The 18,008-nt window shown below is 41.6% G+C and overlaps 1 protein-coding gene across 5 annotated transcripts in view; it reads left to right on the top strand.

Annotated features, from left to right (window-relative positions):
• The window catches only part of LOC143279974 (general transcription factor IIF subunit 1-like), a 153,967-nt gene that overhangs the window by 123,507 nt on the left and 12,452 nt on the right, over positions 1-18,008 (top strand). For 4 of the 5 annotated variants that reach the window (XM_076584369.1, XM_076584368.1, XM_076584366.1 and 1 more), the window contains 2 exons: positions 12,430-12,520; positions 14,743-14,827. In XM_076584369.1, the coding sequence (XP_076440484.1) occupies positions 12,430-12,520; positions 14,743-14,827 (176 nt within the window). The remainder of the gene's footprint in view (positions 1-12,429; positions 12,521-14,742; positions 14,828-18,008) is intronic. The other variant, XM_076584367.1, reaches the window with a different exon arrangement.

Below are 18,008 nucleotides of genomic sequence, written 5' to 3'. Positions count from 1 at the left end.
GTAACTCACTCGGGATGACAAGTTTTCTCCCTTGCTTTTCCCCCACAGACGGCCCATTTGTAAGGGTTTGGAAAAAAATTACAAAAAATACAAAATACAGAGTAAGAAAATGAAACTTTCAGAACTGGTTTATTACGTGTTCAGCTATTACATTAAAAAAAAAAAAAAATTTCTCATCTTATTTTTACAGTTTTGCCATATGTAGAAAATACTGCCAATTTTTCACCCCGAATCACCATACCCATGCTCGCTTTCTGCATTAAATTCACATTCTTCTTCGTCATCATCCACCTCTTCAGTGTCCGACCCTTCAGTTTGTAGCATTTCAAGTACTTCGGCAACCCTAAAACGTTGCCGTCGCTGCCTTGTTCGCTTCACAACATTTTGAGAAGAGCCTGCTTTGCTAACAGGCTGGCACGCGAGCAGACGACCGTTCAGTGACTTTGTCAGCGTGTGTGCGAGACGGGCCACACATGGCAGGCTGGCCAATCATACCATTCGATTGTGGAGTGACCCAGAATAGCTCACTCTGCTTGGTTTCAGTTTCAGTTTCAGTAGCTCAAGGAGGCGTCACTGCGTTCGGACAAATCCATATACGCTACACCACATCTGCCAAGCAGATGCCTGACCAGCAGTGTAACCCAACGCACTTAGGCCTTGAGGAAAAAAAAGAAAGAAAAAAAGGTGAATAAATAATAGATAAGCTTACACAAATAAATAAATAATTAAATAGATGTAAAACATGAAGACACACATTCACATATACACCCACACATGCATAACAGATATGCACCGAACATGCAGTTTCACAGATATGAAAGCACAGTCAAATACATATAAACGTACATGAGCTCCAACACACACACACACACCACACACATTACCCTGCACCTCCTCTACCCCCCTCCTCCACACACTCATTTCTAGTCTACGTATCACAGCTTCCATGGCACACACACACACACACACACACACACACACACACACACAGATGAACACTTACTTGTACAAGCACACACACATATGCCCATATCTCCACACACATATATATCCAAAGATATATATGTATATACGTTCCAATATCCTGTTGCTCCCACAGTGTAGGCATGCATACACTCACATACCTCATCCTCTACCCCACCTCCCCCCCGCACCCCCACCTCCCCCTCACACACACACACACACACACACACGCACACGCATGGCACAGAACTCTACTGACACTTGTGTACACTTACACTCTCGTGCATGCACAAACGCTTTCAAAAATACAGACCCACATATGCACACAAACACACACATACACACACGCACAGAGGCTGCCACTGATTGGTCGCAAGAGGGATGGGAAAAGATCTCTGATGCCAAGAACGTGGCGTCTAGTGTGTTGCTCAGTCTATTGTATTTGGAAAAGCCCACAGAGACTCTGTTCCGTTTTGAAGAAATTTGAGCAATGTTGGTTTGGAAATGATGCCAATATTTGTTTGATTTGCAAAGCATCGTTCTCTACCTTTCATGTTAGACTTACGGTCACTCCCTCTCTCTGCTTTTATTTCTTTGAGGCGATCGATGGTGTGATGGCCTTGTACCTGTTCTTTTTGATATTCTTTGACTTTTCTGAGGATTTCCGATTTTCCTAGATGTAGGCCGCTCGTTGGTGTTGCGTTACCAGCAAGTCTGTCAGCTCGCTCATTTCCCTTAACACCTGCATGTCCTGGGCATTATGACCATGTGAGTTTTTTAATCTGAAAGTTGCGCATTGCCTTATGCCACTCTGGGCTTCCCATTCCATTTTCAATTTTCTGTATGAGGTTCATTGACTGATTGAGTCTGTTAGAATCATGGCATGTTGGTTTCCGGGCGTATGGATGGACGATAGCCTCTGGAGGGCATGTGTCACAGTTTCACCTTCCATCGTTGGAGGTTGTGACTTTGTAGGCAGCATTCTCTTCCCTAACTGTTTTTCCATTTTGTTTCGCAGTGAATCCCCAACCGGATTGGTCTTTGGTGACTGAGTCATCTGTGTATATGATGATGTCCTCTTCTTTACTGTTTTCTTCTATGAGTAGCTTCACTTCCGCATCAGTTTTGCCCTCTGGCAATTCCCGACAATGTCTTCCTAGAGTGGGTGAAATGGCTGTGTTGAATAGATGGTTGAGGTTTTTGGGGTTTTTCTCCCATTCTTTTGTTTCTTTCAGGTCTTGTAGTCGGCATACTAGCTGGATTGTGTCTTCTGCTTGCCCCATCCATGATCTTCCTCATCCTAGGTGGCTGCTTTTTGGTTCTTTGACTGCTTCATGCAGTGGGTTTTGAGGGTTTTCTAATGCTTTGAAGTAGGTCTTGACCTGTTCTAACTTGTTTCTGGCCTGCACTGAAGGAAGGTCAAGCAGGTATCGCATGATTTCTGTGGGCATGTCTTTTGTTGTTCCAAGGATCAGCCTCATAGCTTCATTTTGAACTCTTTCTAATTTTAGGAGGTTGCTTTGAGACGGTGTTGTTAGCCCAAGTCCGTAGTCGATCACACTGAGGATGAGTGATTGGTATAGCAGGAAGAGGTGGCGTTGTTCAATACATTTGGTTGCCATTGCTTTTAAGACTGAAAGGCCCTTTTTGCATTTGAGAACAGTATTTTCCGTATGTTTTCTGAAGGTCAGCATCCTGTCGAAGTGTATTCCTAGGTAGTGTAGGCATTCAGTTTTCTCGATCTGAATCCCATCGAGTGACACAGAAGGTGGTGATTTGCTCGCGGTTCTGTTGTTGAGGGTGCACAGCAACGTTTGGGCTTTCGCTGGATTGATGGAAGATCCTGTGTCTTTGCACCATTGAGCAATATTGTTTAGTTGTTTCTGGACGGCTTTAGTTCTTTCCTGAGCATCTTTCGAAGTTTTGAAGACCAGGCCATCATCCGCAAGAGTAAGCACCCGAGCTATTCCATTGTTGTTTAAGTCTGCAAGGCCCTTCGTGTAGACATTGTAGAGGACAGGAGAAAGCGGAGACCCTTGTGGCAGTCCCATGGATAGTTTAGAAGGTGCAGACATCCAATCTCCGAGGCGTAGGACGACGGTTCTTTCCTGAAGTGCTGCTGCTCTCCATCTTGTCAGTGTCAAACTTACTCCATACCTTAGTAGCAGCTCCATGAGGTGCGCAAACTGGACCTTATTGTAGGCATCTTAAAGATCGATTGCTACTGCTAGTGTTTCTTCTTTTCTTTGAAATCCTTCATACACCTCATATGCAAAAGCAGCTGCGTTTTCCCATGTGGACTTGCCTGTTCTGTAACCACCTTGATTTGAAGGGAGAATGTGCCTGTGTTCAAGATCCCTTGCAAGTTTCCTGGCTATCATGCGTTCCATGAGCTTTCCTGCAATGTTTTGCATGGTTAGGATCCGGTAGCCACATACCTGATGATGGTCCTTTCCTGGTTTTAGTATGGGTTTTAAGAAGCTGTGTGTCCAGTCCTCCGGCACATGTCCATTGTGGAAACTGTTTTGATATAGATTGAAAAGGTTGCTTCTGTCTTCTTCCGATAGTTCCTTGATGTCCGAGTAGCGAACTTTGTCTGGGCCAGGAGCTGATTCTTTCTTGCATTTAGCTATTGCTTCGTTTAGATCATCTATTGTCAAGTCATCATCAGGTCCAGTCTGCATAAGGGTTTGGTTTAACTCCTCAACATATTTCTTTTTCTCATCTAAGTTTCTTTGATCGCTCTGTTGTATGAAACGTTTGAGCAGGGCGGATCCTTTTTCTTCGTTTGTCTTAAGCTTGGTTCCATCAGTGTCTACCATGACTGGGGTTGTTGTGCACGTTTTCCCTTCCATGCGACGATAAAATTGCCAGAACTCTGTCAATGTTGAGTCATAACTGAGTGCCTCGCAAAACTGTTTCCACTTGTCATTTTTGGCCTCTTGAGCAATGATTTCAAACTGTTTAGTTTTTTCTTTCATTTTTGTTTCAATATCTTTGTCCGGGGATGGTTTTGTTCTTTCTTTTTGCCAAAGTTTGACAGCCGCATGTTTTTCTATCCAGGCTCTCTCTGTGTCAGTATTCCACCATGGGGGCTGAGTAGTTTGCATCCTGTTCAGTGCCGTTCTTTTGTTTCTTCTGCGTCTTAATTTTTCTATGATGGTTGTCTCTTTGGTTTCATACTGAAATGGATCATGCGGTTTCATACAGGGTTTATCTGACAGTTTCTGTAGACTGAACATTACTGGGAAGTGGTCACTGCCTTGGTGTGGAAGCGTCTCTGCATTAATTTCTGCTCTGAATTTTGGAGATGTTAGAGCGATGTCGATCACACTGTCACTATCCCCTTGTCTTGTTCCAAGGCGAGTTGGGGATGTGGTTGTTAATGGGCTAAGAAGAATTTCCCCTATCATTCCTTCAAGTGCGAGTCCTTGTGGGTTGGTGTTCCGCTGGTCCCATAGCTTCGATCTTGCATTGAGGTCTCCACAGATAATGACTGAGTCTCCAAGTTCGTTCTCTGTTTCCTCTAAAAAGGCCCAATCCTCTTTTGTTGTGCAGGTTCCTGGGTGAACATGGGCATTGATGAGCACGATGCTTGTGTGAATTCCGTCAGGTTTTTCGAGACGCACCCCCACTAGTTCACATGAGTTGCTACACCATTTCTCTACATTTATGGTGGAAACTTTGTTTTTTAGGTTTTTGTTCAGTATGATTGCTACTCCTCTTCTTTCATTCCTTTGAAAGACTGTGAAATTCTCAAAATGTATTGGTCTGTCTGCACTTGTCCTGGTCTCTTGGAGACATAAAATGTCAAAATCATATGCCAATTTCTCAATTGTTGAAATTCTCATTCTCGCGCTGGAACAATTCCAACTGCCAATTCTAAAGAATTTCTTTGACAGCCGCTCTGCTTTTGTCATTCTGCTACCTAAGCACAATCTTTTCCCACCTCTTTTGCCACGCCTGTTTTGGGGTTTTGGGGATCTCAATTTATGTCTCGTGCTATGCAGCTGATCCCCGAGGTGCACGCAAGACAGGGTTTTGTTGGTATCCATAGAAGGGTGTTCTATGTGGTGAGGGAAAAAATTCGGTCGCCCTGACAGAGCCTCTTATCAGGGAAAGGCAATGGATGTCCATCTGTGTGGAGTCCGTCAGCCTGGTGTCGCCCTAAAGCCAGACTGCATGCAGTTAGTGACTGTTTAACCCAACAGCCATTCATCCCATTGGTACTGTATGAAAGCCGTGGGATTGGGGATTTTGTCAGGTTGTCTCCTCTTAGCCAGTGGAAGGGTGCATCTGGGTGTTTTTGTATAGCAGATTTTATTTTGCAGAAAAATACAGGTCCTCTCTCGTGATGGGTCCGCCAAGCATTGCATAACTACAACGGTCAACCCACGCGCGCTCCCAGCCAGTGCTGCACCGCTTCTAGGCCCTCTCTGTCATTCACTAACAATTCAAGAACCACAACAACAACGCGATGACAAGAACAACAACGCGATGACAAGTTTTGAGCCCTCTCAATAATTTACTAATAATTCAAACATCAAACAATAACGCGATAACAAATTATTAATCAACTTCACAGAAAAATCACTTATCTTTTTGTTCTGAAGCTTGTAGGCTGTCTTTCATACACTGCTCAGAGTGATTTTAACACCTGGCGGTTTCAGCCACATACACAATTTCAAATACTGCCCACACACACCTCTCTCGTGATGGGTCTGCCAAGCGTTGCATAACTACAACAGTCAACCCGCGCGCGCTCCCAGCCAGTGCTGCACCGCTTCTAGGCCCTCTCTGTCATTCACTAACAATTCAACAACTAAACAACAATGCGATGACAAGTTTTGAGCCCTCTCAATAATTTACCAGTAATTCAAACATTAAACAATAACGCGATAACAAATTATTAATCAACTTCACAGAAAAATCACTTATCTTTTTGTTCTGAAGCTTGTAGGCTGTCTTTCATACCCTGCTCAGAGTGATTTTAACACCTGGCGGTTTCAGCCACATACACAATTTCAAATACTGCCCACACACACCTCTCTCGTGATGGGTCCGCCAAGCGTTGCCACTCTGCTTGGCTAATCACAAAATCACGTGTACAGCGCATGATGGATTTTTATTTCTTGAAAATGCTATTCCATTCCGTCGTCTGAAACTGAATACATTTTATGTAGGAATGCTCATGCATTCCTTCGTCCGGAGAGAGTTAACTCTATGCAGACGCAGTTAAATAGTGGGTGCAGTTTTACTGTGATGGGTAAATGTGGACATATTTGAAAAATTCAACACACTTTCACACAGAGACAAAGACATACAAATTATATATCTCTAGAATGTTTACCATCTCTTCTTTTAACAGTTTTAAACAGTTTTCTCATTAAATGCTGCTAAACATTTTTTAAAAATATTTTAAATTATGTCAGTAAATACTGAAAAACCAAAAAAAATTGAAAAATAGGTATACTGCACCCACCACGCATGTCATATCCATCAGCTAATCCATAAGGCAGCATAAGATGATTTTCTCACACAGTAAGGTTCCCTGATTCTCATGAATCAGTTTGAAGTCAAATGTTGCACAACAAACTGTTAAAAAAAGAAGAAAAAAAAAGATCACAACACTGGTTGGTTATGTAAAGATCGACTTATCACCCAGTCTAGAAGTCTAGGGAAAAAAGCCTTTCACGCAGTTAACGGTCAAGAGGAAATAACTCAGTTTTTCCTAGACTGATCCCTCAAGACAGCCTGATTAATTTCCCTTTAATTGAACACTGCTGAGTGTATGAAAAAATATTCCGCGATCCGCCGAATCCTACACTACGGCACGTCATTCTGAGCAGGCAGAGAGTTAAGGAATCTAGAAACCCCAGGAGAGACCCCCGTGGTACTTGTTCCTGGTGCTTGATTTCATTTGAAAGCAACCCTTTAGGCCACTGGGTACCATTCCTTTTGACTTATCCTCAAGATCACATTCCTTTTGCTGCTGGCCACGGGCTGTCATAGAAGCGAGATACAAGGTCTAAGTGGAATGCCTCAGGATCTGGCCTTCTACAGAGATGGTTCCCTCATACTCCATTTCCTTCCAGAGTTTTTAGCTAAGAATCAAGACCCTTGTCTGATATCCTAGCCCAAGACAGTGAGGATAGGCATCTCTGCCCTGTTCGATGCCTCAAATACTATTGGGATAGGTCTCGCCACAGGCGTTCATTTCAGAGACGTCTTCTCATTTTTCCCAACGAGAATTACAAGAAAGACATTGCTGCAGGAACCATTTCCGGCTGGGTTTCCCAAGTTATTCTTACATCCAACTCTCATGCACACCGAGATCTCAGCTGTCTGAATCCCAGAGCACACGAAGTGCAGGCCATAACCACTTTGGCTGCTTTTCAGCATTGGGTACCGCTGCAGCATGTCTTGGCAGCAGCCTTCTGGCAGTTTGAGAATCCCTTTATCAACTTCTACCGCGGGGATTTCCGTATGACCAGGGCTGACAGTTCCAAGGGGATTTCCTTTATCACGGTTAACACTGCTGTCGCGGTTACAAGGGCTCCCCATGCGAACCAGTAGGCGTTGCTCTCCTCCATTTGCTTTAAATTCTGCATCAGTTTGACATGGTACAGTATATGATATCAAAAGGAGGAGTTTTGATTATACTCCCTGTTTGGTGATGTATACTTACCATGTCAAACTCGAATGCCCACCTGTCTATCCCCATCTCTCTGGCATGGTTCTCATGGGGCGTTCTTGATGGCCACGGATTGATTTAGCACTTGTAGCTTTTAGAAGCGTTTGATTGGTCAAGAGCAGATCGGGTACGACGGGGCGTCTTTTCACTGTTAGCGGTGCAAAATTTTTACCAAGCAGAGCAAACTGATAGGCCTCGTTTGTATTGGTTTGACATGGTAAGTTAGTATATATCACCAAACAGGGAGTATAATTAAAACTCCCCTTTCTTGGCAAGACCATATCACGTAAGTTGATTTGTGGTTTGATTGATGTTTTAAGCTTGAATCATGCTAAATGTATATATTTTAATTCTCAGAAACAGAATACTGTGTGGAGTACTTTGAATAAGAAAAGGGCATGTCATGTAAAAATGAATAAATGAATTTAACGTAGAAAAGTATTAAATCAGGACTAATTGCAGAAGACAGTGTGTTTCTCCATGGTAATGTTTTGTCTCTGCCTATCTCTCTTCCTACTCTGCTTCTCTTACGCAAAGCTACACAGAGTTAATGGACGAAGAGAGGGGCAAGATGAGGATCTTTCTATAAGTGCAACAACAATAACAAAAAATATAGGTTGCACTTAATGGTTAAGTGTACTTTAACTTTTTATACAGCTTTTTTTTTTAAACAATGACATCAAAGATATTTTATTTGAATTCTAATATATATTTTGGTGTCATATACTGTACCATGTCAAACTGATGCAAACTAGGCCTATCGGTTTGCTCTGCTTGGCCAACTGCCACTAAGTCATTGTTTCGTCTGTATCACCTCAGTACCAGGAACCTGATTTTCACTGCAGAATGACTTATGTGTTTTCCAATGCAATGAATCACTTCTTTGTCCCTGCTCTCCAGCCATGACAGTTCCAGCTTTTCCTTTAGTTTAACACTTTATTCTTAAGTCCTCAATTGACTCATCATGAGACCCAGGCACACCAAGCACTCATTATTTTGTTGAGTGTACTGTTCCAAATTATTCACCTATCTCTCCGCCTTTGCTGCCTGGAATTTGGCTTTCCTCACTACCTCCTCCAGTCCATCCTTGCCAGTCATTTCTGACACCTCTCTGAGTCTGTCTTCAGTTTGTCATTTTCCTGTTTTAAATAAGATATTTCCCCTCTCACATTTCGCACAGTATTCAAATGAAGTTGCTGGTAACACACATCACACAGTTTTCTCATAATGTTGATATGTGAAAAATATTTTCAGCATCATGGCACCTGCCACCACCTGTTGACCCAGACTCAGAAGTAGAAACACTGTCCGCTAAAGGAGATATTCCTGTAGTAATGGTCTGGTCACAGGTACCACTGTCTTTACTGGCTGCAGGAAAGTGGGTTTTGATAGACCCCATGTCCGTTCTACCATGAACACTGCATGCTTTTTCCCCTCACCTTTTTCAACAGTTGTGATTTTGTTTCATGTGGGAAATAAGACAATAACGCTGTGAAATCTTGACTGGAAACTGTTGATTCATCACCTTTGTGGTTGCGCTTAGCTGACCCAAGTCATTACAGCATGTCTTAAGTGGATCAAGACTTTCATTTACAGTGTGGTTTTGATTCTTCATACATTTTTCTGACATGCACAAAATGTACCTTTCCAGAGAAAGTATTGGTGCTTACCTACGCTTTATTGACTGAAAAATTCAGCATATCCAGTTAAGTGATTTGCTAAAAATGCAGTGAGATGAAAGTTTCAGTTTTCAGTTTTCAGTAGCTCAAGGAGGCGTCACTGTGTTCGGACAAATCCATATACGCTACACCACATCTGCCAAGCAGATGCCCGACCAGCAGCGTAACCCAACGCGCTTAGTCAGGCCTTGAGAAAAAAAACAACAAAAAAACTACCGCTACTAATAATATGTATAAGGCGCAAAAACTTGATGAAGTCAGCTATAAGCGTACATAAATAAATAAATAAATAAATTATAATTATAATATAAAAAAGTAGTAGTAGTAGTAATAATAATAACAACAACAATAATAATATATATATATAAAAAAAAAGATAAATAAAAAAGACAACAACGATGATAAGCAAATAAATGCAAAACATGGAGACACATCACATCCACACATACACCCACACATGCACAACAGACACGCACCAAACATGCAGCTTCACAGACATGAAAGCACAGTCAAATACACATAAACGTACATGAGCCCCAGCACACACACACACACACACACACACACACACACACACACTACCCTGCACCTCCTCTACCCCCCTCCTCCACACACTCATTTCTAGGCTACGTATCACAGCTTCCACGGCACATACACACACACACACACACACACACACACACACAATAAGTTTAAAGATAATGTGCCAAATTATTACATATTGGATTCACATTATTCAATTACCAGAAACTTCCCTCATCAACAAAATATATAAGTCCATGTACCAACAAGAAAATACAACTTCCCCATGGTTGATTTTTGTTAAAAAGATACTCGAAATTATAGGCCTTGATCACATTTGGAAAAATCAATTCACATTCAACATACATAGACTGAAATACGTCGTGTATAAAAAATTAGAAAATGAATATATCAAATACTGGAAAGAGAAAAGAGAAAAAACATTAAAGCTAAAATTTTACAATACGATTGTAGCAGAATACAAAACTGAAACCTACCTTTTAAATATATCAGATACAAAACACAGACAAGCTTTAACAAAACTCAGAATAAGCGCGCATGACCTAAAGATTGAGAAAGGTAGATATTTAAATATTCCACAAGAAGACAGATTGTGCAACAAATGTAACATCCTGGAAGACGAAATCCATCTTCTTGATCATTGTATTAAATATAAAACCTTAAGGCAACAATTTTTAAAGGATATTCAAAATTCGAATAACACAGGACATATTCCCAGTCAGGTGATGCTAACAGATGATGAATATATACAAACAAGATTAGGAAAATTTGTGTATGAATGCTGCTGCAATTTACCGCATTAACTGATTGATAAATTGTGTGTTTTTCATTCGTTCATTCATTTACCATTGCAATTGTGTCTTATAAACCTTCCGGTTTCATGACAATAAAATCTATTCTATTCTATTCTATTCTATTCTATTCACACACACACACACACCCACCCACACACACACACAGATGAACACTTACTTGTACAAGCACACACACATACGCCCATATCCCCCACCCCCAACCCCGCACACATATATACAAAGATATATATATACACACCCGCACGTTCCAATATTTCGTTGCTCCCACAGTAGGCATACATACACACACATACCTCATCCTCTACCCCCCCCTTCCCCCCACACCCCCACCCCCCCCCACACACACACACATACGCACGTGCACAGAACTCTCCTGACACTTGTGTACGCTTACACCCTCGCGCATGCACAAATGCACTCAAACACACACACAGAGGCTGCCACTGATTGGCAGCAAGAGGAACGTGGCGTCTAGTGTGTTGCTCAGTCTACTGTATTTGGAAAAGCCCACAGAGACTCTGTTCCGTTTTGAAGAAATTTGCACAATGTTGGTTTGGAAATGATGCCGATATTTGTTTGATTTGCAAAGCATCATGCTCTACCTTTCATGCTAGATGTATGGCCGCTCCCTCTCTCTTTTATTTCTTTGAGGTGATCGATGGTGTGATGGCCTTGTACCTGTTCTTTTCGATATTCTTTGACTTTTCTGAGGATTTCCGATTTTCCTAGATGTAGGCCGCTCGTTGTTGCGTTACCAGCAAGTCTGTCAGCTCGCTCATTTCCCTTAACACCTGCATGTCCCGGGCAGTATGACCATGTGAGTTTTTTAATCTGAAAGTTGCGCATTGCCTTATGCCACTCTGGGCTTCCCATTCCATTTTCAATTTTCTGTATGAAGTTCATTGAGTCGGTTAGAATCATGGCATGTTGGTTTCCGGGCATATGGATGGACGATAGCCACTGGAGGGCATGTGTCACAGCTTCAACTTCCATCGTTAGGCTGGAGGTTGTGACTTTGTAGGCAGCATTCTCTTCCCAAATTGTTTTTCCGTTTTGTTTCGCAGTGAATCCACAACCGGATTGGTCTTTGGTGACTGAGCCATCTGTGTATATGATGATGTCCTCTTCTTTACTGTTTTCTTCTATTAGTAGCTTCACTTCCGCATCAATTTGCCCTCTGGCCATTCCCAACAATGTCTTCCTAGATTGGGTGAAATGGCTGTGTTGAATAGATGGTTGAGGTTTTCGGGGTTTTTCTCCCATTCTTTTGTTTCTTTCAGGTCTTGTAGTCGGCATACTAGCTGGATTGTGTCTTCTGCTTGCCCCATCCATGATCTTCCTCGTCCTAGACGGCTGTCTTTTGGTTCTTTGACTGCTTCATGCAGTGGGTTTTGAGGGTTTGAGATGAAAGAAACTCAGCCACCATGCATGAGGGAGCGATCACTCTCACTCTTCATATGTCATCACAAGCGATGCTTCCAAGCATTGGAAAAAAAAAAGAAAAAAGGAGGGGGAAGGTTGAAAAGAAACAACTGTTGTTTTTTTCCTCCACCATCCCAGTGTAAACTGACTCGCAGTATGTTGTCTACACATGCACTCATGCATACACATCTGCACACACACACACACACACACATACACACACACACACACACACACACACACACACACACACACAAATGTTTGTGTATTGCTCTTTATAAAGTTACATCATTTAACCATGATTTTCACACAGAAGGAGAGGATGGAGAGAAAGAAACTTGGAGAGAAGGGAGACTGCAAAGGGGCGGCATCCTCCTTTGGCATCGATGGCACTGACTCCAAGTGTAAGATTATACTATTCTTCTTTGTGTTTGTGAATAATGAGATGCATGCAGATGAACAGGTATTAAATGCACAAGTTGTGCATATTGAAGTGATAAGTGGAGTAATTAACAGTTTAAAGGATAACTGATAACAAGTAGATAGGTGTGATAATGTGTAAATGTGATAGATGAGGTGATAATGTGATGTATTTGAGTTTGTGTTAGAGGAAGATATTTTGATGTCTCATTTTTATGCTGCTTCAGTGGTCCAACATTTAAGCATTTTTTCATCCACTGAATGTCCTGAGACTCAGTGGTACAGACTGAAATAATAATGATAATAGCAGGAGACAAATCCTTCATGTGTGATTCCTGCTTTTTTGTTGTTGTTGTTGTTGTTGTACGCTTACAGTTGACTTCATCAAGTTTTTGCGCCTTGTACATATTATTAGTAGTAATCCTTTTTATCTATTATTTATTTACTTTTTTTTTTCCTCAAGGCCTGACTAAGTGCATTAGATTATGCTGCTGGTCAGGCATCTGCTTGGTAGATGTGGTGTAGTTATATGGATTTGTCCAAACACAGTGATGCCTCCTTGAGCTACTGAAACTGAAACTAACAAAACAGAAAGCACCAGAGCTCACTATCAGAAACAAGCGTTTGGTGAACCAAAAGTTGCTTGCTGGAATTAAAAATTCAATGTTAAAACAGCATGTCCGTCAGCATTTCATGATTTTATAATCATAATGTAGACCTGTCAAAATTTAAAACTTTCACTGTCTGTATCATGACTTTCTGATTGAACAGGTCATGATAATCACTGCAGACAAGTCTTTTTTTCCTTCTTCTTCTTCTTTTTTTTTTTTTTTTTTTTTTTTGGAGCAAGCCTTTCTCTTTTCTGCAGTCTTTGATGTACTGTCTGTGCTGTTTTGCTCTGGTGATTAGGCAGTGAGATTGTAGATACTGGGATGGGCTCTCACTGTCCATCTTGCAGTGTTATTTGCCTATTTGATATATTTTTTTGTTTGGCTTTGAAGTTTTGTTTTGTTTTTTTCCGAGAGATAAGGTACAAGGGGAATAGGAGGCAGAGAGGGTCTTGAATTTCTTGGAAGATTTGAGACAAAGAAAATATATAATTTCTTGAGGGATAGAAGGTAGACCAGATATTTCTTGGGAGATGGAAGATAGAGAATATTTTGAGGTATTTCTTGGGAGAGGAACATTTGAAAGATTTGAGGAATTTCTTAGATGAAAGAGATGGAAGGAAGAATTTCTTAGAAAATGGAAGGCAAAGGGAAGTTCTTTGGAAATAGAAGGCAGAGGCATAGCTGCCAGCCATTACAAATTTTCTGGAATTTTAAAAAATTCCAGTCCCGATTACGAAATAATGATTTCTGGATTTTGAAATTTTTAGGGGGTAATCCTGCAATTCTTGAGAAACAAAACCCATGTGCTTGTTCTGTACACTGATCCATGTTTTTCAGCTGGTAAGGCAAGAAGTGGCACAGATTTTTTCATTAAAATTGCCTCAACTAGTCGGTAAAGGTCTAGGCGATGCGGGCATTGAATCAGCAAAAAACAACAACAAAAAACCACACCATAAAACGTGTGTATTAGTCAGTTATTTCACTAATTACAGCTGTTGCAACCCGACTGCCAATTATCTGACAATGAAACTGGACCAAATCTAGTGCTGCCGTCTTGACTTAATCTGTTCCAAGAATCCAAGACCTGTTTTTCATCAGTGTTGATCCAGCAGACTCTTGTGCCATACATTATATGTTACTTAGATATCAGAGTGAAATAGGCCATTTTGATGAAATTGAGAGGTTCTTATCACAACAAGTGAGCTTTGAAAAAAAAGTGTGTGTTTGTGTGTACTATACTTTTCTCACTTGACCTCAATTCTGACCCTGAAAACACACATAGACTCACACACAGATGCGCATACTCAAGCAGCACACGTGTGCGCATGTGCGCGCGCACACACACACATGCATACAAATGCACAAACACACACACACACAGATGCACATACCCATGCCGCGCAACACATACAGCACACACATACACACATGTGTGGGGGTTGTTATTATGCAAGCATGTCTGTTCAGAATCTTAGATTCATTTACAATTGCTGTAGTCCTTGTCACATTATCATTAGCAACAAAGAACAAAATCTACTTAGATAACTGAGCAGATGACTGGACTAAAAGCTTTGAACAATTTTCTTTTGTTTCAGCTATGAAGCGGAAAGCTGATGGAGATAATCCTCCTGCCAAGAAGTCCAAGAAAGATCATTCTACTCCTCCTGTGTCTTCCTCAAAGTAAGTGAAAATGTGTGTGTGTGTGTGTGTGTGTGTGTGTGTGGTGTGTGTGTGTGTGTGTGTGTGTGTGTGTGCAAGGTGCCAAGTGCCAAGTGCCAAGGTGCAAGTGATAAGAGCAGTAGACTTCCAATCAGAGGGTTTTGGGTTCAGATCCCAGTTTTTCTGCCTGGGGCGTTTTGCATAGATTTTTGGTGAAAAATTGTAGGAAAAAAAAAATCAGATGTGGGATTATGATTTAGTTTGGTTTAACCCCTTCACTGCTAGTACGTTTTGCTATGGCCTATGCTGAGAAAATTTTCAGAAAAACAAGAAAAACACGCCAATGATTTTAATTTGCTTATATTTCAAAAAGTACTGAAGATAAGTGCATAAAAGTATATATCAAATGAAAGGAAAATGAACCAAGATTTTGTTTTTGATACTCACATGTTCAAATAATGAGTCAATCTGACAGAAAAATTCCATCAAATGCATTAATAAAAAAAAAAAAAGGGGGGACTGTCATTCCATCATGTAGGTGCTACAGTATCAACCAGGTTATCAACCTGTCTTTCTTGTGACTGTTGTGATCAACCACACACACAGTCAAGGCTGAGCAACGGTGCCCAGGTGCATAAGACTCCAACACAGTCCACACAAAGAATGAAAAGGGTGTACTCACCCAGGATCTATCGCCAGTAAAAACGCTGTGTGGGGTACTTGCAGAAACAGTCTTCAAGACACAGTGCTGGTTTGCTGGGGCAGTCTGGGCAGTAGAACCCCACATCCTTTCTTTGTCCTTTCTTCCAGCAGACTGCACCTCCTTTGTGGCCAGGCCTTCTGTGGGGTAGGTGGGATGAAGTGTCGTCCACACAAGACAAACAGCGTGGTCATCTTTAGCAGTGTCTTGGTCACCAAAAATCATGGCACTAATTACATCCTTCTGAAGTCCAGGAGTGTACTGCTGTTGCCTGCTTTTTTGTAGAGGATGTGTGCATTCAGCATGGCAGTTTGTAGAAAATGCACACACAGCTATTTGTACCACTTCAGGGTTTTCCTTGTGACATCGTAGGGCTGCAGCTGTTGGTCATGATGGTCCATGGCACCCATGTTTTTGTTGTAATCCAGAATTGCTGGAGGCTTGTTTACTGCCCTTTGGTCTTGCTGCTGCTGGTCTTCAGTTGTAGGTTTGTGGCAAGTTGTCAACTCCAGATAGTCCAGGATGAACATCGTGATCATCAGCATGCTGCGTACCTGAAGCACATTGCATAAAAGACTAAGTCTGTTGGGTTTTGGGTTTGTTTTTTTGTTTTTTACATATAAAAAGATCATGAAATGGTACCATTTTATTTCTGATTGTTTTCAGAAGCTGAAATACAAACACACACATACCTACCCCACCCCCCACCCCAAACCCCCAAAACACACACACACACACACTGAAACTGGTTCATGGTATGCCACACCCCCTTCATTCTCTCTTTCTCATACAAAACAAAATGACAACACATCACGCGCGCACACACACACACACACACACACACACTTCTACAAGTGTTGCATTTACAAAGTAATTTAGGCATACAGTTCTATATATCATTCTCTGATTTCAGTTTTATAAACATCATCTCTCTCCCCCCCCCCCCCCCTCTCTCTCTCTCTCTCTCTCACTCACACACACAACAACAACAACAACAACAAACCAATACACACTCAGGAACGAGCACACAGAAAGCTGCAGGCGAGCAACACACGCTGTCATCAACAATGAGCCAGCTAGCAAGCCACGCCCCCTTGGGCTGCGATGGTCAGACACAGTACCCACGTGACTGACTCTCTCTCACTCACACACAATGATCAGGGACTGACGAAGCCACTTACCACAGCTAACACATTCAAAACACACACAATGCAGTCATATTCATTGTTACAACAAACGGAAAGCAAATAATAAACTGACAAACCTCGAAAACACCCACCTGCATCTTGAATCAGCTGAGCTTGTCTGTCTTCAGTTTTGTCAAGCAACTCCACCTCCCACCCCCCTCCACTGTCATCAACTCCCCTTCGGCATCAACTTCACGCAGTTCTGTCTCTTTCAGTCCACAATCTTCATCTCTACTGTTTGCATCGCGAAAGAATTCTTTCAATACAAGTGCAAGTGTTGGGGTTTGTCTGCGTTCAGCCATGGCTTTGCAAACACAACTTGAGCTTCGTACAAACTTGCAAAACTTTCGCCATAAATATGACAATCCAATGAATAATTTTAGCTTATGGAACTCAGGAGATAAAGAGCTCTCAGGGGAGCTAATTTAATGGTTAGCAGACTGTATTTTCTGTAATGTGGGACTCGAAACATAGAACGTTGTAACATGACGTACGGTGCACGTCAATACAGCATTGGTGAGCGACATTTCATGATGTACGCCGTACGTCAACAGCACAGTCAAGAGGTTAATAAAGTGTCTAGAAACACGTCTGATGTATTTTTTCAATAAACTTTTCCTCTAAAGAAGTGTATTTTGTTGTCTTGTTGACTGGGTGTGAGAAAAAAACAGGGAGAAAATGTTAAAAACTGAAGAAAAATGCCAACATTCAGCTTGGTTTTTCTCTAACTTCACTGCGTCAATCCTCAAGTCTGACCACTCAGAATGTGGAGCAAACAGTGACCTTCAACTTGGCCTACATCAAGAAATGAATTTATTCAATCCAGAGATTCACGAAACCAAAATGTGTCGCTTACGAGGTAGCCCGAGTTCAACTAGGCACAAATTGTCATTGGTCGAAAATGACGTATTGCTGTAATGGCATTTTCTGATTGCCTGAGAGCCTAGTTAACTACCTTCAACTTCGGCAAACTCTTTGAAAGAAGCAACACATCGATTCAACTTAAGTAAAAGTAATTTTAGCCACATTTTTTATCTGATTGCTGTAAAAATCACAATGCTGAGAGGAGAGAAGAAGTTTGAGACCCTCCATAAGTTTGGGACCAAAAAATGGAGAAGAAAAGTTGAAAGGATCGCTGCAGAACCAGATGATATTGAACCACACGCTTTGACATCAAAGTGCGATGATGAGGAAATTCACACGGTCGCTTCTGGACACAAATTGAAGTGGTTTAGCTTGAAAAGAGAAAAATTATGCTGGACTGTGACAGCGACGTGTATTCAGAAGAGAATGAAGGATAACCAGGGTGAAAAGG

This window comes from Babylonia areolata, chromosome 3, assembly GCF_041734735.1.
Source record: "Babylonia areolata isolate BAREFJ2019XMU chromosome 3, ASM4173473v1, whole genome shotgun sequence".
Taxonomy (NCBI): domain Eukaryota; kingdom Metazoa; phylum Mollusca; class Gastropoda; order Neogastropoda; family Buccinidae; genus Babylonia; species Babylonia areolata.
The sequence above is the reverse complement of the archived record's forward strand: the minus strand, read 5'-3'. Positions and strand labels throughout refer to the sequence as shown.